This window comes from Oncorhynchus mykiss, chromosome 16 (assembly GCF_013265735.2).
Source record: "Oncorhynchus mykiss isolate Arlee chromosome 16, USDA_OmykA_1.1, whole genome shotgun sequence".
In the NCBI taxonomy this organism is placed as follows: domain Eukaryota; kingdom Metazoa; phylum Chordata; class Actinopteri; order Salmoniformes; family Salmonidae; genus Oncorhynchus; species Oncorhynchus mykiss.
The window spans coordinates 46989628-47013362 of NC_048580.1; the positions used below are offsets into that span (position 1 = coordinate 46989628).

At 43.5% G+C, this 23735-nt stretch overlaps 2 protein-coding genes across 5 annotated transcripts; both read left to right on the top strand.

Annotated features, from left to right (window-relative positions):
* Positions 1-5389: 5389 nt before the first annotated feature.
* Positions 5390-8662, top strand: LOC110492778 (zinc finger protein 85-like). The gene is made up of 2 exons (XM_021567259.2): positions 5390-5512; positions 6976-8662. Exon 2 carries the CDS (start codon positions 6995-6997, stop codon positions 7874-7876), a length of 882 nt encoding a protein of 293 aa, XP_021422934.2. The 5' UTR covers positions 5390-5512; positions 6976-6994; the 3' UTR covers positions 7877-8662.
* A 1438-nt stretch (positions 8663-10100) lies between these two features.
* LOC110492779 (protein-serine O-palmitoleoyltransferase porcupine) lies at positions 10101-23672 on the top strand. 4 transcript variants are annotated; one of them, XM_021567260.2, is made up of 15 exons: positions 10103-10273; positions 11104-11256; positions 11476-11668; positions 11807-11850; positions 14926-15107; positions 15281-15411; positions 19867-19887; positions 20154-20168; positions 20288-20413; positions 20549-20649; positions 20857-20933; positions 21020-21083; positions 21287-21372; positions 21577-21690; positions 21849-23672. In XM_021567260.2, the coding sequence occupies exons 2-15, from the start codon at positions 11121-11123 to the stop codon at positions 21948-21950; spliced, it is 1392 nt and encodes a 463-aa protein (XP_021422935.1). In that variant the 5' UTR covers positions 10103-10273; positions 11104-11120; the 3' UTR covers positions 21951-23672. The 4 variants fall into 4 exon arrangements, with proteins under 4 accessions (XP_021422936.1, XP_036801739.1, XP_036801740.1 ...); XM_021567261.2 differs by lacking the exon at positions 20154-20168 and having other exon boundaries at positions 10101-10273; XM_036945844.1 differs by lacking the exon at positions 19867-19887 and having other exon boundaries at positions 10101-10273.
* The last annotated feature ends 63 nt before the right edge of the window (positions 23673-23735 follow it).

Sequence of the window (23735 nt, forward strand, 5' to 3'; positions counted from 1 at the left end):
TATCTTGTCAGCTCGGTGATTCGATCCAGCAACCTTTCGCTTACTGGCCCAACTCTCTAGCCTGCCGCCCTGCATATGCCAAGCATAACTCCTATGCTTGGATTAATCATCCACTATGACCCCTGTCCAGTGTCCAGATCAATAGATATCCACATGGTCTATACCACGGCTCTGGAGGCCTGGACCCAATGGGAGGATAGGAGGGAATCATTACATGAAATGAAATACAGCCATTACCTAGGAGGGGGCACATCCACTTCATTTTACAACAGAAACACAATACACCTCTATTTAAATGAATACCTCATTATGTATCCATGGTGGAATATTGAAATCCTGTACCTGAACAGGCCTTAAACTCCAGGAACTCCCCAGACATTTTCTCTTAATGAGACTCTCTCTATATCACCTGTATAGATGTATCTATTTTTCCAATCTGTTTGTTTCATTTGTATTACAGTAAAGTGTTGCAGAATCAATACTCTGAATGCAACACCTCTGCTGGTGAATACATTGAATCTCACTCACTCTCTCTCTCTCTCTCACACACACACACACACACACACACAAACACACACACACGTACACACACCTCGACACCATTAATCCCTCCCTCCCTCCTCAGTGATCTCACCATAATGTTCTCCCCAGTGACTCCTGATCTCTTGCAGGGAGTCGATCTGATATTACTGATACTGAACAGAGACCTGGCCCCCGAACTCATTTCAATTCCCTGCAACATATGCCAAACACACACATACATGTACAGTACACCTACGTTGTGTCGTTTTCAATAGACACACACCTCGGGTAATATTTCACTGGAATTTTAAAAGCTCCACTATCAGCTTGAGCCAAATGCATGATAGGGGTGGAGACTGAGGAGCACTTGCTTAGGCGACAAATGGGTCTTGTCACCCACTCACTGTCAAACTGAGGATCTATAACATTAGTACGGATTGCTAGAGTAACATAAGAGCTACTGGAGCTCTTGACAGCGTGATAACAGAATGCCAGTGTAATTCAGCTTGCAGTCAAACAGCAGGGTGTTAACAACCCAATGGGTGTTTTAATGTTTGACAGGTTAGGTACAGATAAAATATTTAGCTCTATTATCTTCATATTTCTTCTATCTAGTTCACAGAGAATAAAACAATGTACCATTCTGTTTAATCTTGGTCAATTTAATCCAACCACGATCAGACTCTCTCTCTCTCTCTCTCTCTCTCTCTCTCTCTCTCTCTCTCTCTCTCTCTCTCCCTCTCTCTCTTTATCTCTCTCTCTAGTACCAGTCACACAGTCAGAGTTATGTGCCCTCAGGCTGTGTCAGATCAATATAACATTAGAGCCAGTCTCTGCATCACCCTCCATTCCTCATTCAGGGGTCCCCAGCTAGCTCAGCAATCTACAACCAACCCCCTTCCTCCCTCTTTCCTCGTTCTTCCAGTCTCTCCTCCCTTCGTGGTTCATGTTAATTCCGATTCCTTTCTTTTCATTGCTCCCCCTTTCCTATGTCATCTCCTAAGTTCCTCTCTGCATGCTCTACCTGTCCTCTTTTGGCCTTTGTTCTGCATTTGTCTGAACCTACAGCTGACTGGGTAAGAAGACAGGGAACATTAGAGAGGAGGGAGCAGAGGGTAAAAGAGGGGAATTTGAGCCAGATCAAGGAGAGATGGAAGGGGATGAAGGGGCAGAAAGAGAGCAAGAGAATATGGAGAGGATTTTTGTGTGCAGTGGAGGAAGACAGAAGGAGCCAGAGAAGGAAGGAAGGGAGGGAGGGATGGATAGAGGGGGAGGGGATACTGCCTTGCCTGGCCTGGACTGGGTGAAATGAATGTGTAATTGCGTTGTAGTGGCTCAACCCTTCAGCACACGGCTGACGGATCGCGTGGCAGACAGCTCAGTCTCTCTCGGCAGGGTGGACATGGCTGAGGCTGAGCCTGTGGGCTGTGTAAACACAACAGCCTGTCAACAATACCTTAACATAGCAACAAACAGCGGCAGGTAATAACAACACATCCAGACTGGATGTCAGACATGTAACGGGAGAATAAGCACAAAGGTCATTGATGGCTAATAAGCAGAGGTGTAATATAAATTGGTGTCCTTTCGGACGTTGACCGGAAAGAGAAAGGTTGTTGTAGTCAACTGTAAAGCACAGAAAGAAGGAAAATACTGACTTAATCAACAAGGCGAGTGAGGAGTGAACAATATCATGGAGTAGATTTTCCTTCTCTTTACCTTACACATTACCACACACACAGACACACACACACACACACACACACAAAACACACCCATTCCCTCTTTTTCCCGTGTCTACCCATCCCTCCATTCCTCCACCCCTAAGCCATCCTCTCTATCCCCCTATGGGATGAGGCAAGGAGGGGAGAGGATGAGGGGAATTCAATTGGGGATGCTGTGTGGTGAGAGATGAAGAACGCAATGGTGGGATACACCACATATGAAGGATCTCACTTGGCTGTGAATGATGCCACAGTAAAAAGACAGACTCAGAGTGCCATCTGGCCAGACGGGGATGGAGATAAAACATATATGTTTATGTGAACTGTCTCTACCTCTATCTCCCTCCAGTATACACACACACAAATACACAGGCTACTGTGACAACTTGCCCCATCAATAAAGACAAATAACTGTCAACCTCAAAACACAGTATGCTTGAGCAAAACAGGTGAGATATTGAGGGACAGAGTATGAAGGGGGGTTTAAATGAAGAGATAGAGATTGGCAAGAAGAGGAAGGGGCAGATGGAAGAGTGTCACCTTGAGAGAGAGGGGGAGGGAAGGAGGAATAGAAGGATGGAGGGAAGGGGCCAACGCTGCCAAGTTGTTTCTCTTCAGACACAAGCTGATTCAACCGTCTGGTTTGGATTGTTATGTAAACACAATGAAATACAATACAATACAAACATACAATACATGACCAAAAGTGTGGACACCGGCTCGTCGAACATCTCATTCCAAAATCATCTGCATTAATATGGATTTGGTCCCCCCTTTTCTGCTATTCTGCCACTCTTCAGGGAAGGCTTTCCACTAGATGTTGGAACATTGCTGCAGGAACGTGCTTCCATTCAGCCACAAGAGCATTAGTGAGTTTGGGCACTGGTGTTGGGCGATTAGACCTGGCTCGCAGTCGGCGTTCCAATTCTTCCCAAAAGTGTTCGATGGGTTTGAGGTCAGGGCTCTGTGCAGACCAGTCAAGTTTTTCCACACCGATCTCTACAAACCATTTCTGTATGGACCTCGCTTTGTGCATAGGGGCATTGTCATGCTGAAACAGGAAAGGGCCTTCCCCAAACTGTTGCCACAAAGTTGGAAGCACAGAATCGTTTAGAATGCCATTGTATGCTGCAGCGTTAAGATTTCCCTTCCCTGGAACTAAGGGGTCTAGCCCAAACTATGAAAAACAGCCCCAGACCATTATTCCTCCTCTCACCAAACTTTACAGTTGGCACTATGTATTGGGGAAGGTAGCGTTCTCCTCGCATCCGCCAAACACCGATTTGTCTGTCAGACTGCCAGATAGTGCGTAAAAATTGTCACCATGCTCTTCAGTACTTGGCGGCCCCGTTATGCGAGCTTGTGTGGCCTAACACTTCGCAGGCTGAGCCATTGTTGCTCCGAGACATTTCCACTTACAGCTGACCAGGGCAGCTCTAGCAGTGCAGAAATTTGACAAACTTACTTGTCGGAAAGGTGGCATCCTATGACGATGCCACGTTTAAAGTCACTGAGCTCTTCAGTGAGGCGATTCTACTGCCAATGTTTGTCTATGGAGATTGCATGGCGGTGTGCTCGATTTTATACACCTGTCAGCAACGGTTGTAACTGAACTAGCTAAATCCACTCATTTGAAGGTGTGTACTTTTGTATATAGTGTATTTAAATAGCCAATTCAGAAACACACACCATACTCTACAAGTCTCTCCACAGCGAACACATCCAGTAGATAATATCTTACAGAGAATGGTACAGTAGAGTAAAATACAGGTTTGTACTAGACTAGTGTCAACGGGGGTCTGCTGTTTCTCTCAGCACTGCAATGAGAAAAAAATGAAACACATATTGATTTAACTCTCAGAAGCAGCATGATAGATCAATTTCCACACTTGTGTCTGGAGTGCAGTCTATCACCCGGGGCATAGGTGGAGAGGGGTGGTGTTAACCTACCCCTATCATTCATCATTGACCTCTCTCCTTCTCGCATAAAATAGCAATGGCCACCAAAAACTGGATCTCTCTCACTGTGTCTCTCTCTCTCATTCAAACACACATGCACCAAGCATATGCACATACACCATCTGAAATACCCATTATATACACTGAGTGTACAAAACATCAGGAACACCTGCTCTTTCCATGACATAGACTGGCCAGGTGAATCCAGGTAAAAGCAATGATCCCTTATACATGTCACATGTTAAATCCAATTCAACCAGTGTAAATGAAGGGGAGGAGACAGGTTAAATAAGCATTTTTAAGCCTAGAGACAATTGAGACATGGATTGTGTGTGTGTGCCATTCACATGGTGAATGGGCAAGACAAAATATTTTAGCGCCTTTGAACGGGGTATGGTAGTAGGTGCCAGGTGCACCGGTTTGAGTGAGTCAAGAACTGTAATGCTGCTGGGTTTTTCACGCTCAACAGTTTTACGTGTGTATCAAGAATGGTCTACCACCTACAGGACATCCAGCCAACTTGATACAACTTTGGGAAGCATTGGATTCAACATGGGACAGCATCCCTGTGGAACGCTTTCGACACCTTGTAGAGTCCATGCTCCGAGGAATTGAGGCTGTTCACTTTTTTATACACAAAAGTATTAGTGCCCACCACTGCTTCCTCTATTTACACCACTGTTTAATCTGGGTCATAAGTAAATGATGTGTCATCCTAAATTATTTGGAGTAAATTAATGATCTATTCTTTTCCAAATCGCTTGTAGGCTATTCTGCAGACAATAGTGACACCTGGCAGAATTTCTGAAGAACTTCATCAAGCACCTAACTTTTGAGTGAGAGACTTTTTAAGAAGATTGAACATTTTGATTAAATTCTATTTTCTCCCAAATTCCTTGTCTATGCGTTTTCACAGATTTAATTTCAGAACATAATGGCGATAGTTAGGCTACTCAAATCCATCATACTTACTTCAGCAACTGAGCAGAATTGATGATCTCAAACACATTTCGTAATGACAAAGTACACTTTCACGGCAAGGTTGCAGGTGTTCACATATAATTATTTATTTTTAAACCCTTATAGATCCACTTCAAGATAGATGTTTTTGGTAGGATTTATAATTGTTACAGAGTTGCATGTACAGTAATGTAGGAACTAAATTGGGTGCTTATGTTTCCAGCGGGATGTGTTGATGTTGCACTTTACATGCAAAAAGCGCTCAAGAAGACTGCCATGAAATTTTACTAGTTTGACTATTTGTGCAATTTCATCCGAGAACTTTATACATTTAAACGTTATTTTCTGTAAGTAGTTTTCTTTTTACTGCCACCTTTTGTATACTATTTGCGTAACGCTATATGAATGGCAAACGTTCAAGTATTGATGGTCCAGAAATTATCTTTTGAAAAAGTCGCATGAGCTAACGTTAGCTATTATTAGCAGAACGAGCCATCATGAATGTTAACTATCCTAACTAGCTACTTTCCACATTATTTTACTAGATAGCCGGATACAACCCATTTGCAGTGTCTTTATGTAGTTGGCAAGTATGTGAGTTTACTGAAGGTTAGCCCAGGCCGGCAGATGGCGATATTGAGTCGTTTCATCTTACCGTCCAAAGAGACTGCATGCAGCCGGCTATACACTCATATCCTCTGTGGACCAGTTTGTAGATAAAACTTTCTTCATTCAGGGAGAAAATGCGTCGACTTACACCTTAAAAATATTTTAATGGCAACGGCACTAAGAAATAGCTGGCTAGCTAGTTTTATATTTCGGTAATATATTCCAATAAATTTCAGAATTCCCCAAAAATGTTTATGAAGCTAGCTAGCTACATTTTATAGGCTCCCCACTGAGTCGGACACTTTGAACATCATATTCCCATTGGCCACCGCTAAAATCTGTCATTGATAATATTATATAACTTTTATGCTTGCAAGCTAGCATTGTAATTTTTTCTCGCATGCCGAAAAATGCAGCGCTGATTACATTTGACACTTCACGGCCACTGACGTTTGACACGTCACTACTGTTTGCATTGAATTGTGGGACATATCAACCCCACAAGTGATCAAAGTTGCTCCCTCAAGCTAAATCAAGGGCTGAGGGGGCAACTTTTGTGAATTGGACTGCCACTTAAGATGGCAACCAAATTGCATCCGGTTTCAACAGGGATTCCCCCGAGGGAAAGTAGTTAGTGCGAGAGTTGAGGTGGTAAAAATAACACAATTGGACCGCAGCCCAAGAGTAAACAGACTGCTACAACCTGATTGGCAGAACGTGATATGCAACATCCAGGACTAGCATTTAAACTCTAGCATGGTGGTGTAAAATTGTGTTTCATAAAGAAATTATGCACATATTTCCCACCTTCTTACCATTAAATCCTTTGCAGCCTGAATGGAGAATGTTTTATGTACGAACCGGTCCATGGGGATACAAGTTTATAGCCACATGCAGTCCCTTTGGACGGTAAGATCAAACGATTCAATATTGCCATCTACTGGCCTTTGGGCTATCTGGAGGTAAGAAGATGCACTGGGTAGCTAGCCAGGTAAACAATGGCTCAATGTTAGCTTGCTAGCTACATTGAACTATTACAAATTGTAAAGAAAATGATATTTGCTATAGTATGGGCACTTGTGTTTCTCTGCTAACATCAAGCCAATCAACGTTTTTTTTTTTTTACTGTACTTCAGAGGTTTCTGTCCCTAACGATTTTTATTGACCTCTGATCTATATTTCTGACTCATTGCTTCGCCAGGGTCCTGAGTGGAGTAGACATGGCTGACCAGGAAACTGGGCCCAATGGGCTGGCTAAGAGGGCTGCAGCAGGTGCTGCGGTTTTCAAAGTGCGTGAGGCTGCAATGGCTATTCTTCAAAACGAATCTACTGGTAACCTGAAAGTACAAAAACGGATTGCCCCATCGACTCCTTTAATTGTACCAGAACCTTCCCTGAAGCCGTACAAGCGCCCCCCCACTCTGCTATTGCCACCTTCATACAGCGCCAACCCAGTTGGAGGATTTACCTGTGAGGTGTGCGGCCAGAACTTCTTCTCTTTTCCTCAGGTGGTGAGACACAAACAGTTCCACGACGAAGAAAGGCCCTTTCCCTGTGGTGTGTGTGGGAAACGTTTCCTGAGCCGCAGCCACTACACTGAGCACCAGCGGGTTCACACTGGGGAGCGGCCCTTTCCCTGCGACCAGTGTGAGCGCTCGTTCACCACACACCACAACCTGAAGCGTCACCAAACCATCCATGCCAAAGAAGAGGCGTATCGCTGCCGGAAATGTGGCGTGCTTTTCTGCCAGCGTCACGAGTACCCCGGGGGCATACCCAGACCCGACCTCGAGCCTCGACCTGGGTTTGAGTCCACATCCACGATGCAACCAACACCTCCCATTCAGGTCACACTCACACCCAAGCAGCTTAAGAAGCTTAACAAGAAGCTTAACAAGAAGCTTAACAAGAAGCTTAATAAGAAGAGCCATGATCTCTCAACTAAACATGATCATTCTAAAAAGAAAAAGAGGAGTAGAGTCAAACATCCAGGCCCAGCAGAGAAAGTGAATTATGTGCGTCAAGAGGAACTTTGGCCTGTGTTGTTAACTAAAGGAGAAAAATTGCAAAAAGTTGCTTATGACATTGAGGTTATTATATGATGATAAAACAAAATGGGATAATTAGTCCGATCATGATTAAAAAAATAAGTTTGTTTTGTTTCATCTCCACCGATGTGGACGCTGTTTCAGAAAGGAGTTCTACCTTGAAACACTTGTTTTGCCTCGCATCGTGATTTTGGTATTTATTCCTTCATGAGTTTGAGAAAATAACTTTCCACAATTGATCATGATTTGGAAACATTATGTCAATCATTTCAAATGATTAACTGTCCTCTGAAATGTTATGGTTTTGCTTTTGAGATCTTGACCATTTTTTTTGTATTAGAATAGAATATAGACACTTTTGAGTTATGATTCATTCAGTTGTTTTGATCCATTGCCATGTAAGGGCTAGTGTCCATGCATTATTAAATGACATGCTATTAAACTAGTTAACTCCTCTGATGTGGCACATCAAAATGTATTTCCATATCAAATAATGTTAATCTGCTTTTCGGATTATGTTCATAAAGGCCTGTAGGGTTTCTCTCTGGGCCTTAACCATTGAGTTGTCCAGAAATTGCCTTCACCAATTTATGTAAGCAAAAATAATCATGATGCATTGTTGTTGATTAATTACTAAATGTACCTGTCATAAGAACAAGTGAATCCCGATATCTGTAGTCTGTGTAATGTGGACAGTGTTGTGAAATTTGGGTAACAGAGTCTATGTATGTCGAAATGATACGTCTCCAGTTGAATTCTGCATAACTACCTCAGGCTGATTGTAAAATGTATTTTTTAAATTGATAATGGGATTACTTACACATTTATTGCCTTTGTCTTTATTATTGACACTTTCCAGGTATTTGTTTTTCATGTCACAAGAAACTCATTTTAAAGTGAATGTAAGCATGCATAGAAATATATTGATTCACTTGGCTTTAAGTTTTGCAGCTAACATCCAAATACCTAACCTAACTGGTGTGATGAATACTGGAAAGTCATTTTGTGTCCGGCTCTGTAATACAGCAGCCGTGTATCGCTTATCTTCACTGTTACAATATGTTAAAGGTAGAATCTGAAATGAAGTAGGTGCAGAACTTAAACCTCAAAGTGGGTCAATTTCCGCAACAACTAAGAGCTTTGAAGCGCACGGCTCAACTTCTCCGGTTTGGTCCAGTAACAGCGTGATGCGAACCCCAGCCCATGCTGTGTGTGACTGAGAACGAAGTCTTGTATCTCGCACAATATCTGCGTGGCAGCGTCATTTCGCTGAGTCTATTTTTAAAGAGGCACGCGTCTGTTCCATATATCATCCTTGTTTTACAACAAGAGGTAAACACTCAAATCTGCTTGTGTAAACATGACAATCTAGGGCCCTATGTTGACTCCTATCTCCGATGTAAATATTGGTTAGATTGAATTTAGATTGTCGTTATAGTTACCTTCAGAAACCGCATATATTGTCATTCTAATCTGATATTCCCTGGTCTACCACCGCCACAGTAGAGTTATTACTTTACTCACTTAGATTTTTTGCTAATCCATTTAGATCTGTCTATAAACTATGTTCTGTAAGGATTATCTGGAACAAAGCCCTGCCCCTTGAAAGCGTTTGCAAACTACGTGATATTGAGGGAGTTCTATTAATATGAGTCGCAGTGCACCGGTCAATGTCCCTCGACGTGAACGGGCAAAAGTGGTGAGGGAGGGGCAACCTTTGAAATCTAACAGTAATGGTCATGACGTCAACTAGGCGGAACGTTACATAGGTCAGAAACATACTTCTATTTTCCATAAAATATGTTAGAATTTTCAAACTAATTTTCATTTGGAAGGCAGATAAAGCGTTTTTATCAAAAGTAACCACGTTTGCATGTGAACACGGAATCCTCATTTCTCCACGTGCTTAATCTTGCCTAGGTTTCGCTGTGGGTTTTGAAAGGGCACCTAACCTGGCTCACGCCCGGGTGGTAAAACCCGGTTCCAAAACGAATGCTATTACTTTTCACCGATGCCATTTCCACCGGGGTAACCGGGGCCAGATAATCGAATCCCGTCATTGGCAGGCACCGCACATTTTTCGGCGTTTCCATCCCATTGGTCGCATAATAGCGGTAACATTATGTACTCTTTTTGATTGGGTATAGACAAGAGTCAGCCACCTCTGAACAATTGCAGTTGATTTGTTAGCTCTCTGTATCGGAGCAATCGACTACAATCATTGGCTGATTCCTCCAACACGACGCCGTTGATTGGTTAATCCATTCGTAGAGAATCACTGGCTGCATGCATGGCTGAAGCGACTGCTGCTGATGCTGTGACCTGGAGTTTGGTGTCAGCATCAGGACCGACAGTGCGTGAAGTACATTATAGTGTCAAGTGGCTACAGAGAGAATAAACAGACGCGTAGACTCATTTTACACAACAGCTAGTTGAAGGGTTGGTTTGAAGGTAAGACCCATTATTTTACTCAAAACAATTCAAGCAAGTGAAATGTGGAATAATGAGTCTCGTTGAACCAGTGGCTGTCGCCCGCTGGCGAAGTAGAGCGTGGGGGTCGGCTGGCTATCCAGCCACTAGCTATTTTATTATCTGATCATGTCTGATGATTGATGGGGAAAGCATGGTCAGTGAATTAATTTAATAGCAAATAGATAGTGTTTTCAACTAAGCACAATATTGGAGGTCTATAGTTACGAGCTTTGCAAATACTAAGCGTAGTGTGAAAACTGCACTGCGGATCAAGACGAAGCAGGATTTGTAATGCACTGCTAGCCTTGCTAGCTAGCTACATGCGAGTTGGTCCTTGTAAACTAGCATTCAAGTAGTTTTTTTTAAATTGCGAAATTACATAAACATGTCAGTTTGTAGTAGATTATTTGGGCGAATTTATGATTTAGCCAACATTGATTTAGCAGATTGCCTGGTACTCACTCCATGATGCACACAGCTGCACCAGTGCCACTCACTGTCCTATCACTCAATACACCACCTTTTACACGTTTAATTGGAACCAGTCTACTTGCTCCTATAATGGAATAAAACTGCTTATCGCGAATCTTCCTTATCAAGGTCTGGTAATGCCTCATTAAGCCCCTGCAGCAGGGTGCACAGATGTGTCAATCGTGATGCATGGTGAATCACTGCCATTGTCGGCATGCACAAAGAAAGAAGAGTGGTGGTCACGTGTGTTATTTCCATTGGAACTTATACATTTGAATGTGTAATGTTGCCTATTAGAACATACTTCCTCGTTATTATATCCCCCCTGTCTTTCTAAGGTCCTGTGCATGGCGTGATGGGGTCCTTCAGCCGACAGGAGTTCTTCCATGAGCTTGCGGAGGGCTGCCTTCTGCCCACCGCTCAGCAGGGCCTGGAGCAGGTGTGGCAGCTTCTGGTCATCTGCCTTCTATGCCGACTTCTCTGGATTCTGGGTGACATTTTGCATTCCTTTGCGTGAAATGTGACTTTTGGAATATAACAGAGCTCCTGGTAACGACAGAACATGATGAGTCATAGGAGAGTGATTTTGACATTTGAGAAATGATGTAGAACTGAATAATTAGATGCATGTTCTACTAATGTCTACTACTACATGTTCTCATTCTCTTCTGTGTGCGTTGTTGTTTTTGTTGTCTTGTTCCCCTGGTCAGGCCTCCCCTCTTATGTGAAACACCTGAGCACCGTGGCAGGAGGGTTCTACGCCCTGTACCTGTTCTTTGAGCTCCACATGGTGTGGGTGGTGCTGCTCAGTCTACTATGCTACCTCATCCTCTTCCTCTGTCGGCACTCCAGTAACCGGGCCACCTTCCTCTCCATCACCGTCCTCATCTACCTGCTCATGGGGTAGGTAGATCTGTTACCAGGTAACATAAGATGCCTGTTTGAGTAAAGAGAATGGATGATAAACAGCCAGTGATCAAATCCCTCAAAGTGCATTGAAAATGGTTGTCTAATCAGTCTACTCTCCCCTTTTCCTTCCAGAGAGTTGCATATGATGGACACTACCACCTGGCACAAAATGAGAGGTTGGTACTTATACTCTCGGCGTGAATATACACTACAAACCAGGAGTTGCAACCAGTTTATATTTTTTTCAAGGAACAGAATCAGAACCAGGAACGAAAGTGATTTATACTGTTCCAGCACATAACCATTATTTTAAAAGCATTGGAACCAGTTAACGCTCTTTTACATTCCGGGAATTTTTTCCCAGTCCCACAAAAAAACGCAACAAGGCACCTATGCCTTGTTCAGAAAATTATTCCAGTGTGCCTGCCAGCTGAAACTCTTTGCCAGTGTGTGTAGGCTAACTGCCCCTCCCCCTCCAAAGTATAGCTAGCCTACAGATATTACAAGCAAGATTCAGGAGGAGAGAGATTTTCAATTAGAGAAGAATTGATTAACTTTTTCTAGTGCTAGTTAGGAATACTATAGTTATCACATTGGCTTTATTAACTACAAAAAGGTGAGACGTGTTTTTAATTCTGGTGCCGCTTTGCACATACAAGCTAGTTCGCTAGCTAACTTCTCTTGTCCAACATTAGGCCAAGTCTGAAGTTCAAAGACATTCAAAGTTCCTCCATAGAAGTCACCATGTGACCATGTGCACGGTGTTTCCTCCGACACATTGGTGCGGCTGGTTTACGGTTTGGATGGCACTGTGTTAAGAAGCAGTGCGGCTTGGTTGGGTTGTGTATCGGAGGACGCATGACTTTCAACCTTCGTCTCTCCCGAGCCCGTACGGGAGTTGTAGCGATGAGACAACATAGTAGCTACTAAAAAAACAATTGGGGAGAAAAAAAGGGGTAAAATATATATATATATTTTTTAAACAAGTTGGGTGAATATTGGCCCATTCCACCTGACAAAGCTGGTGTAACTGAGTCAGGTTTGTAGGCCTCCTTGCTCGCACACACTTTTTCAGTTCTGCCCACAAACTTTCTATGGGATTGAGGTCAGGGCTTTGTGATAGCCACTCCCAATACCTTGATTTTGTTGTATTTAAGCCATTTTGCCACAACTTTAGAAGTATGCTTGGGGTCATTGTCCATTTGGAAGACCCATTTGCAACCAAGCTTTAACTTCCTGACTGATGTCTTGAGATTGCTTCAATATATCCACATAATTGTCCCTCCTCATGATCTATTTTGTGAAGTCACCAGTCCCTCCTGCAGCAAAGCACCCCCACAACATGATGCTGCCACCCCTGTGCTTCACGGTTGGGATGGTGTTCTTCGGCTTGCAAGCATCCCCCTTTTTCCTCCAAACATAACAATGGTCATTATGGCCAAACAGTTCTATTTTTGTTTCATCAGACCAGAGGACATTTCTCCAAAAAGTACGATCTTTGTCCCCATGTGCAGTTGCAAACCGTAGTCTGGCTTTTTTATGGCGGTTTTGGAGCAGTGTCTTCTTCCTTGCTGAGCGGCCTTTCAGGTTATGTTGATATAGGACTCATTTTGCTGTGGATATAGATACTTTTGGACCCTTTCCTTTGCTGTTGTTCTGGGATTGATTTGCACCAAGGTACGTTCATCTCTAGGAGACAGAACGCGTCTCCTTCCTGAGCGGTATGACGGCTGCGTGGTCCCATGGTATTTATACTTGCATACTATTGTTTGTACAGATGAACGTGGTACCTTCAGGCGTTTGGAAATTGCTCCCAAGGATGACCCAGACTTGTGGAGGTCTACAATTATTTTCTGAGGTCTTGGCTGATTTCTTTTGATTTTCCCATGATGTCAAGCAAAGAGGCAGTGAGTTGGAAGGTAGGCCTTGAAACACATCCACAGGTACACCTTCAATTACATCCACAGGTACACCTCAATTGAATCAAATGATGTCAATTAGCCCATCAGAAGCTCCTAAAGCCATAACATAATTTTCTGGAATTTTCCAAGCTGTTTAAAGGCACAGTCAACTTAGTGTATGTAAACTTCTGACCCACTGGAATTGTGATACAGTGAATTATAAGTGAAATAACCTGTCTGTAGACAATTGTTCCCCTCTTTCCACTGGGATTCTCTGCCTCTAACCCTATTACAGGGGCTGAGTCACTGGCTTACTGGGGCTCTCTCATGCTGTCCCTGGAGGGGGTGCGTCACCTGAGTGGGTTGATTCACTGATGTGGTCATCCTGTCTGGGTTGGCGCCCCCCCCCCCCCCCCCCCCCTTGGGTTGTGCCGTGGCGGAGGTCTTTGTGGGCTATACTCAGCCTTGTCTCAGGATGGTAAGTTGGTGGTTGAAGATATCCCTCTAGTGGTGTGGGGGCTGTGCTTTGGCAAAGTGGGTGGGGTTATATCCTTCCTGTTTGGCCCTGTCCGGGGGTGTCCTCGGATGGGGCCACAGTGTCTCCTGACCCCTCCTGTCTCAGCCTCCAGTATTTATGCTGCAGTAGTTTATGTGTCGGGGGGCTAGGGTCAGTTTGTTATATCTGGAGTACTTCTCCTGTCCTATTCGGTGTCCTGTGTGAATCTAAGTGTGCGTTCTCTAATTCTCTCCTTCTCTCTTTCTTTCTCTCTCTCGGAGGACCTGAGCCCTAGGACCATGCCCCAGGAATACCTGACATGATGACTCCTTGCTGTCCCCAGTCCACCTGACCGTGCTGCTGCTCCAGATTCAACTGTTCTGCCTTATTATTATTCGACCATGCTGGTCATTTATGAACATTTGAACATCTTGGCCATGTTCTGTTATAATCTCCACCCGGCACAGCCAGAAGAGGACTGGCCACCCCACATAGCCTGGTTCCTCTCTAGGTTTCTTCCTAGGTTTTGGCCTTTCTAGGGAGTTTTTCCTAGCCACCGTGCTTCTACACCTGCATTGCTTGCTGTTTGGGGTTTTAGGCTGGGTTTCTGTACAGCACTTTGAGATATCAGCTGATGTACAAAGGGCTATATAAATCAATTTGATTTGATTTGATTAGATTTGTTGGAAAATTGTGTCACGCACAAAGTAGACTTGCCAAAACTATAGTTTGTTAACAAGAAATTTGTGGAGTGGTTTAAAAACGAGTTTTAAGGACTCCAACCTAAGTGTATGTAAACTTCTGACTTCAACTGTAATTAATATTTGAAGACTCACTTCGGTATGTATCTGCAGGTTCCCAGATGGTGGTAGCTATGAAGGCCATTTCTCTGGCCTTTGACCTGGACCGAGGTGTGGTGACCAACGTGCCCTCTCCTGTGGAGTTCATGGGCTACATCTACTTCGTGGGAACAGTCATTTTCGGACCCTGGATCAGCTTCAACAGCTACAGAGAGGCTATAGAGGGCCGCAAGCTGGTGAGTTCAGCACTAAGTCTTGTCTTGGTATAGAGATAAGGGTAGCCTGGTTAAACCAGACTAAATGCTGCACTTGCTAGTCTGGTTTAACAATGCTAGGATAAGGGGGGGGGGACATTGGTGGAGGGAATAGAGAGAGAAAGATGGTATATAGATGTTCTCTTCTTCCTCAGAGCTTCTCCTGGATATGGAAAGTGTGTGTCAGCTGGGTGAAGAGCCAACTGTGTCTGGTCATCTCTAACTGTGTTGCTCCCTACCTCTTCCCTTACTTCATCCCTATCTATGGGGACAAGCTGCTACACAAGTAAGTGGATTAGCTAACCTCTTAGTGCTGTTGTAATGATTTACTGTAGGTCAGAAAAAGCATCCACAGACATTGATGTTTGTTATCATCAAAAAAAAGTGCAACATAGGGGAGGGTGGGCTAAGTCGAGCCATTTTAGGTAACTAGGTGGGACAACCACATATCACAGGCATGGAAAGTACATTTTTCCTCAATGTAGCTATCAGTAGAGTCCGAGCTAGAAGGGGGTGGGGGGGGGGTCAAGGTGAGGAGGAGCATTATTTTATTGAAATGCTCTTTGAAGAAGTAGGGTTTCAGAAGATGGGCAGGGACTCTGCTGTCCTAGCTTCAGGGGGAAGCTGGTTCCACCATTGAAGTGCCAGGACAGAGAAGAGCTTGAACTGGGCTGTGCGGGAGCACTCTGGGAAGGTGACACTGGAGTTGTCAACCATGATGGAGAGGTCTTTGAGCAGGCAGGCATTCTCTGGAAGGAAGAGCAGCTCTGTCTTGTCGAGGTTGAGCTTGAGGTACGACATCCAAGTGGAGATGTCTGTCAGGCACACAGAGATGCGTGTCGCCACCTGGGTGTCAGAAGGGGGGGGGGAGAAAAGTAGTTGAGTGTGTCCGCATAGGAATGATAGGAGAGACCATGTGAGGATATGATGGAGATGAGTAACTTGGTGTATAGTGAGAAGAGTAGAGGGCCTAGAACCGAGCCCTGGGGGACACCAGTAGTGAGAGTATGTGGTGCAGACACAGATCCTCTCCACATCACCTGGTAGAGTGGCCTGCCAGGTAGGATGCAATCAAAGAGTGTGCAGAGCCTGAGATGCCCAGCCCTGAGAGGAGGATCTGATGGTTCAAGGGGACAGGCTGCTACGCAAGTGAGTGGATTAGCTAACCTCTTAGTGCTGTTGTAATGTTTTACTGTAGGTCAGTTAAGCATCCACAGAAATTGATGTTTGTGATTGTCCAAAAAAAGTGTAATATAGGGGAGGGTGGACTAAGTTGAGCCATTTTAGTAATTTAGCTAGTAAGATGAGAACAGAGGAGAAAGAGTCAGCTTTGGCAGAGCAGAGAGCCTCCGGGACACAGAGGAGAGCAGTCTTGGTTAAGTGACCCGTCTTGAAGCCTGACAGGTTAGGGTCAAGAAGATCGTTCTGAGAGAGATAGCAAGAAAGTTAATCAGAGACAGCACACTCAAGTGTGCTGAAGGGAGACAGGTCTATAGTATTAGATGTCAGATATGTTGTGTTGGTTTCTTGAGGCGTGGAGTAACTCAGGCCATTTTTAAGTCAGAGGGGACATAGCCAGTGCTCAGGGATGAGTTGATGAGGGAAGTGAGGAATGGGAGAAGATCTCCAGAGATGGTCTGGAGAAGGGAGCAGGGGGGTCGAGCGGGCAGGTTGTCAGGCAGCCAGAGCTCACTAGTCGCAGAATGTGATCTGGAGAGGGAGGGGAGAACGAGGTCAAGGCATAGGGTAGTTCTGTGTGAGTGAGACCAGTGGACTCAATAGGCTGAGTGAATGAGTAGCGGATGTCGTCAACCATTCTTTCAAAATGATTGACAAAGTCGTCCGCTGAGAGGGAGTGGAGGATTCAGAAGGGAGGAGAAGGTGGAAAAGAGTTTCCTGGGGTTGGAGGCAGAAGCTTGAAATTTATAGTGGTAGAAAGTGGCTTTAGCCGCAGATACAGAGGAAGAGAAGGTGGAGAGGAGGGAGTGAAAGGATGATAGGTCCTCACAGCTGCCTTTAGCCCATTCTGTAAGCTCGCAATGAGCCACTCAGTAACGGAGCAGGAGGGGAAGGCTGAGCCGGGCCGGGAGGAAAGGGGACAGTGTGAGTCATAGGACGCGGAAAAGGTGTAGAGTAGGGTCGAAGAGGCAGAATCAGGAGACAGGAGGTAGAAAGATTTAGCAGAAGGGAGAGATGATAGGATAGAAGAGGCCAGAACAGTGGGAGAGAGAAAGAGAAGATTGCAACGGCGCATTACCATCTGGGTAGAGGCTGAGTGGTTAGGGTTGGAGGAGAGGTGGACAGAACAGGAAAGTAGTGATCAGAGACCTGGAGGGGGGTTGCAGTGTGATTAGTAGGCGAGCAGTCTCTAGTAAAGATGAGGTCAAGCGTATTGCCTGCCTTGTGAGTTGGAAGGGGTTTGGGAAAGGGTGAGGGGAAAGAGAGAGTTGGAATTAAATGAATCAAACGGCACACGTCGGGAGGATGAAGTTGCCAAGCACGAAGAGGGGTGAGCCATCGTCAGGAAATCAGCTAATCAAGGTGTCAAGCTCACTGAGAATCTCTCCAAGGGCACCTGGTGGGTGATAGATGACAATAATGTTAAGCTTGAGTGGACAATTGACAGTGACAGCATGGAATTCAAATAAGGAGATGGACAGGTGAGAGATGGAGAAAAGATCAAATCTCCACTAAGGATAAATGAGTAGCCCTGTGCCACCACCACGATGACCAGATGCTCTCGGACTATGAGAGAAAACAGTCAGATGAAGAAAGAGCAGCTGGAGTAACGGTGTTCTCTGGAGTGATCCATGTCTCCGTCAGGGACAAAAAGTCAAGGGACTGAAGGGCAACTAAATTAGAAATGTTGCAGCCAAGGGGTGTCTGTAACGCCTACAGGGAGAGGTGCGAACAGGTATAGAAAACACACACAGTTGACAAAGCTACAAAAGAGCAACATTTGATCATCTGTAAATAACGAGGTAAGATACTCCGGTGCGAGAGTAGTGTGGAGCCTTCCTCTTTTTCCTTTCTCGATTAACTCCACAGAACAACTCGGCAAAACAGTCTTTGTTTCAGCGACGGTCTTAATTTTGTGACAAAACCGCCACTTACAGCTGCCGCTGAGAAACCAGGGTATTTTATTAGGCTCCCCTTAGCTGTTGCAAAAGAGGCAGCTGCTCTTCCTGGGGTCCACACACAACATGAAATAGCACAGAACCTTAATAGACAATAACAGCTCAAGGCCAGAACTACATCAATTTAAAAAAAGGGAGACTGAATAACTAACAATAATTGCTAATTGCCTAGCAGAGGTGGAGAGCACGCCTGTACTGATTGCTCATTGCCTAGGAGAGGTGAAACCACTCCCTCTCCAATACAGCCACTGATTACCGAAACAAGTCACAAATTGCCCTGACTCTTGATCCTGGTTGATGTGTCAACAACAATCTGCAAATGATGAGCAGTCAGCAGTTCACACACCAAGTAGGCTACTGGGAAAACAGACTTACAAGACTTAAAGGAGATGGCCCTAGCTAGCAAAAAGACAGTACTAGACCACAACAGACAACGACAAAAAATATATATACTCATCACTCCTGGCGATATCAGGAGTCTTCTAGCTGTAGAATGAAGTGTATACCTGGAAATAATCTGAATACATGTAAACATTACAGTTTTGAAGCAATTGCTTGTCCAAAAAAGGTGTTCTCTTGGCACAACTTAGCCGGGCTATGGGGTAAGTTAAGTCGCCTACACGTTTCTGTACTGAATTAAATAATACCACTACTTTTTTAGAACCATGTATATCTTTATTTCCCAAACACAATTCAACACAATCGCAATCGTTTTTAAAATGATTTTCAACATTTTAAGCATCTTTTAATAATAATACTTGGGGTATGTAGCGCTTTTCAAGGACCCAAAGTCGCTTTACAGTTATAAAAATGAAAATAAACCAAAAAATAGGAGTCAAAACAAAACATCAATAAAAAAAACATGATTTAGGAGAGGGATGCACTCAAAGAAGGGAAAGAGAAGATGTATCAGTGTATGGGGAGGGTGGGGATTTGGATACTCCGTTTAGGGTAAGGGTTTGGGTTAGGTGCTGCTCAGGCATAACACCTAACAAATACTTCTTTTTTTAACACTTTTATCATAGGTCAGGCCCTGTTGTTACCTCATGTTGCCAATGATAATGCCTTGCATTATGCCTGGGAAGAAAACACTTCAATTTGCTCAACCCCAAGGCAAACATTTTGACTAGATTAGCCCATACAGCTACAAGGATGCACTTTCATGCTAGGTTTAGGAGCTGATATTGAAGCTTATAGAGACCCCAACAGATTTATCGAACCATCTTAAAAACATCTACTTTGGTTTAGATAGAAACATCATAAAACCTCTTAACACAATAAATTCATTTGACTTGGTGAAAATCTGTGTTTTGGACCCGACTTTGCTAACCACTTTTTCCATGTGGTTTCTTCCTTTACAGACTCCATGAAATGGTGACCTCTTCCTAAATATTTGGTCAAATTATTCATTTTGTGTATGGTTTCCTAGAAACAAGGGTGGCTCAATTTACCCCTTTGGCTGAACTAACCTTACTCTCCCCTAAATGTTTTTGTAGGAAAGCTGTTTGAGTAATGTGTTTCAGTAGTGTAACGGTCCGATTCTCATTTGTTTCTTTCTCTCCCATTCAATAAATGGTCTTGTCTTGCCTGGGCTTTATCCCCAGCAAAACAAAACGGAAGATTGGGTAATTATTTATCTGATATTATGACGATAGAATGTCCCCCGCCTGTCCCTGTAATTAATGCTGCATGTCCATTTCTAACTCAGCAGCTGTGCCACCTCCCTGTCACCTGCACGTCTGTACACCAATCATTCCCCCAACCTTGTCTGTCTGCCCTGCCCACTCATGCCATGAGACTTAAAAATTTGAGTCTGTGTCAGTTAGATGTATTAAATCAAATGAAATGGTGATAAATTATTACAATTTTTCTTCAATTGTTTGCTGCACAGAGGTGCTGTGGCAAGGTACTGTATGTTTTTGCAATTTATATTAAAATAGAGAAGTTGTATTGTTGTTAAGTGTGATTTGAGGCTTTAATTGTGCCAAGTGTCTTCTAATTGAACCTTCTTTCATTGACCTTTAGCTGGCTCCTAGCCTACGAGAATGCACTCTCCTTCCACTTCAGCAACTACTTTGTGGGTTACCTGAGTGAGACCAGCACCACTCTGGCTGGAGCAGGCTTTACTGAAGAGAAAGACAATCTCAAATGGTCAGTGCACTGAAGCATCATGGTGACTAGGCTTGACATAGACTTGCCATAAGTTAAATAGTTTGTTTGCCACCCCCCCAGTTCTCTTTTACCCCTCAAACAGCCCAACTGAAATGCCTGTGTTCTCTTCTCCAGGGATATGACTGTAGCTAGGCCCCTTCATGTGGAGTTTCCCAGATCTATGGTGGAGGTGGCCACCTCGTGGAATCTGCCCATGTCCCGATGGCTCAGCACCTGTAAGCTTTCTGTGAAATAGAACATATTTACAGCATTGTGAGCTTACATATAACAAATAATACAACCTTTTTTCCCCCCCTCCTATTTTCACAGTTGTCCTCCTACAATGACATTTAAAGCAGTAAACATCCCAACTCAATTGCTCTTTTTTTTAAACCGGAATACAAAGTTGATCCCCTGACAACTGTTTCTGTCTGATCACCCAGATGTTTTTGCCCGTGCTCGCAACCTTGGTACCTTTCCAGCCATCCTAGTGACTTACGCAGCCAGTGCACTTCTACATGTGAGTATGCGCGAGCAGGTGCGGGTGTGAGTATGAGTGTGTATAAGAGATTGTTTCGTTATACCGTCGTCTCCTTTGGCCTTTAGGGTCTGAGCTTCCACCTGGGTGCAGTGCTACTGTCTCTCGCCTTCATCACATATATTGAGCATGGTAAGTCTGTAAAAGATGTGGCTAGCTATATAAAAAAAAATCGAATGAAAATAAACGTTCAAATTTGATTTCAGTTCCACCTTACCTTTCAGGGATAACATTGTTTACACCTGGAGAATAACTTTAGGTGACATGCAGAGTTTGTTTATTACTATAGGATAAATCATTGTGACCTCTATTTGATTGCGTACCCTCTGTTCCAGTTTTGCGGAGGAGACTGGCAGACATTTTAAACGCGTGTATTCTGTCAAAGCAATGTCAGCCAAACTGCACTCACAAGAGCAAAAAGGTATGGTTCAATAAGAAATAAAAAAGTGATATTTATGCATAATGATATTTTCTTGTGTAAATTCTAAAGATTTTTCAGTGTTGGTCACATGCAAATGGACCATGCAACATTGCGCAATAACTCTTATATTGATGCCAAAAAAATCCTCAATAAGAATGTTTGCATTACAGCATGACCTTTCTTCTCCTTCTCCTATCCACACAGGCCCCCTGGGTGTACATTATTAATATAGCCTTCAGTGTCCTGGCAGTCTTCCACCTGGCATACCTGGGCTCTCTGTTCAACTCCAGTGTGGACTACATGGATGATGATGAGGAGGTAACTATTTACTGAATGCTTTTCAGCTATAAGATGGCCAAACTCTCATACGTTACTCTGATTGTGCAATGTCACGTAGCATCGTCAGATCTTTCAGAACAAAGCGTTGTGGTCGATTTTGTGTATTTCAAACCCATGTCGGTTTTCTCCCTCTACAGAGTGGCGTGGCCAACCACACCATTCAGAAGTGGTCGGAGCTGAGCTGGGCCAGCCACTGGGTGACGTTTGGCTGCTGGGTGCTCTACCGCATCATCCTCTAGATGTGTGAGGGAGAGGGAGCGAGAGAGAGCTGGGGACAGAGAGACATATAGGGAAGCAATAACAAGAGGGAATTAACGTGAGCCTGTTAAGGAAAGACCGGCTCTCTACTCCTGCACTGTGAAGTTGTATTGGACTGAAGAGTACACACAACCACCCTATGGACAGAATATGAACTATTTTGTCAATACCAACATACAGTGCTCAGGACACCGCCTAAGAGACGAGGTAATCTATTTACTGTAACCTGCTGGAGACAAACTATTTTTGATACTCTTGAAATAATGCCCCACTCTTCCTTAAACACATCGTTTCGTTTGAGCTGCTGCATTTGTCTACCCCTTGTGGCGAGATAGATCAACAGCAGATGTGGATCAGACATCTCCATGCGATTCTCAATCAATACTCATCCTGTTAGCATGACAGTGGTCAATCATTCACTCTGTTTGATGAACACAACTAAGAACCCGTTGTCTAGTTTTCAGAAGTGATTCCGTAATACGCCATTAAAGTAATATTTCCCTTTTCCTCCGTATTCGAAAGCTACATTTTGTTGTTTCACCCTACATAGTTGTTACATTTGTAGAGCATGTAAAACCCCTGTTTTTATGACCACACAAACCAGCATTATAAGAGCATATTTCCTTTGTGGATTTTAATAGAAAATGTATTTTTTAATGTATTTTTAATTAATAGAAACAAGTGTACATTGGTGTTTGTGCATTTTATACTATGTTTTTCATCCTAGTGTAATTTGAGACATTTTTTCAATTTTCCTGTTAATAACTGTGTAACTGATATACCTACCACATTATTGTAGTTCAGTCCAAAATACAAAAGTATTTAATTGCTCAGTAAGGGTTTTTCATGTTGCTTTAAAGCTGATTATGAAAATGCACAACTTATGATGAAGTTGCATCTGTAACCAAAGCCGTTGGTCATTTTCGACATGCTGCTCTTTTTAACATGCTTTTTAAGGAAATGAATCATTCATGATGGAATACTTACTGCTCCTGAACACACTGGACATTGAAACCTACTGCTCATTTGGTTCATGTGATGAGGGCCAGTCCAGAAACGACCCTTAAGGACTTTTGTTTCCAGTTGGTTTCTGTTACGCAACGATGACTGGGAAACGTACACAAACATATACAGTCATTTCCTAGGCTTTCCCTTAGAATACAAGGTTCATGCGATGCACATGTGCACAGTCTTAGCAAACCACCTTTCACCACTGTCCCTGTGTCAAACTTTGACCTATCTGTGTGATGCTACTGAGAGAGGTCTGTGATATTTTTTTATACATTTTCTATCAAACGGTAATCACTGTCTATCGTCAAATCCAATCAAATGTTATTAGTCACATGCGCCGAATACAACAGGTACCTTAAGGTGAAATGTTTACTTTACGAGCCCCTAACCAACAATGCATTTTTTTTATTTTTTTTTATAAGAATAAGAAATAAAAGTAACAAGTAATTAAAGAGCAGCAGTAGAATAACAATAGCGAGACTATACACAGTGAATCTTTGTTTCATGTTCATGTGAAGAACTATTCACTGTTAAAGGAAGCTAACTGAAACAATAACGAAGTGGTCACCCCGCCTCTGTTTTGGCAAAAAGCTGAGGGTTGGACCTGGAGAAATGTAACCACTCTCAAATTAATAGAAAGAGCTATGGATGCAAGAACTGACTATCCATGATATAAAAAAAATGTAACCATGTTTTGAGGCTATAAAGTGTTTGTTGTTTACAAACATTGGAGTTAAACCAGCTTATATGTTGGG

Bases quoted from the DNA above. Each gene is read 5' to 3' on its own strand.
- LOC110492778 (XM_021567259.2), top strand. From the start codon at position 6,995: ATGGCTGACCAGGAAACTGGGCCCAATGGGCTGGCTAAGAGGGCTGCA.
- LOC110492779 (XM_021567260.2), top strand. From the start codon at position 11,121: ATGGGGTCCTTCAGCCGACAGGAGTTCTTCCATGAGCTTGCGGAGGGC. The intron at 11,669-11,806 runs GTAGGTAGATCT...TTTTCCTTCCAG, and splicing joins CTCATCTACCTGCTCATGGG to AGAGTTGCATATGATGGACA. The intron at 20,934-21,019 runs GTGAGTATGCGC...TTTGGCCTTTAG, and splicing joins CAGCCAGTGCACTTCTACAT to GGTCTGAGCTTCCACCTGGG.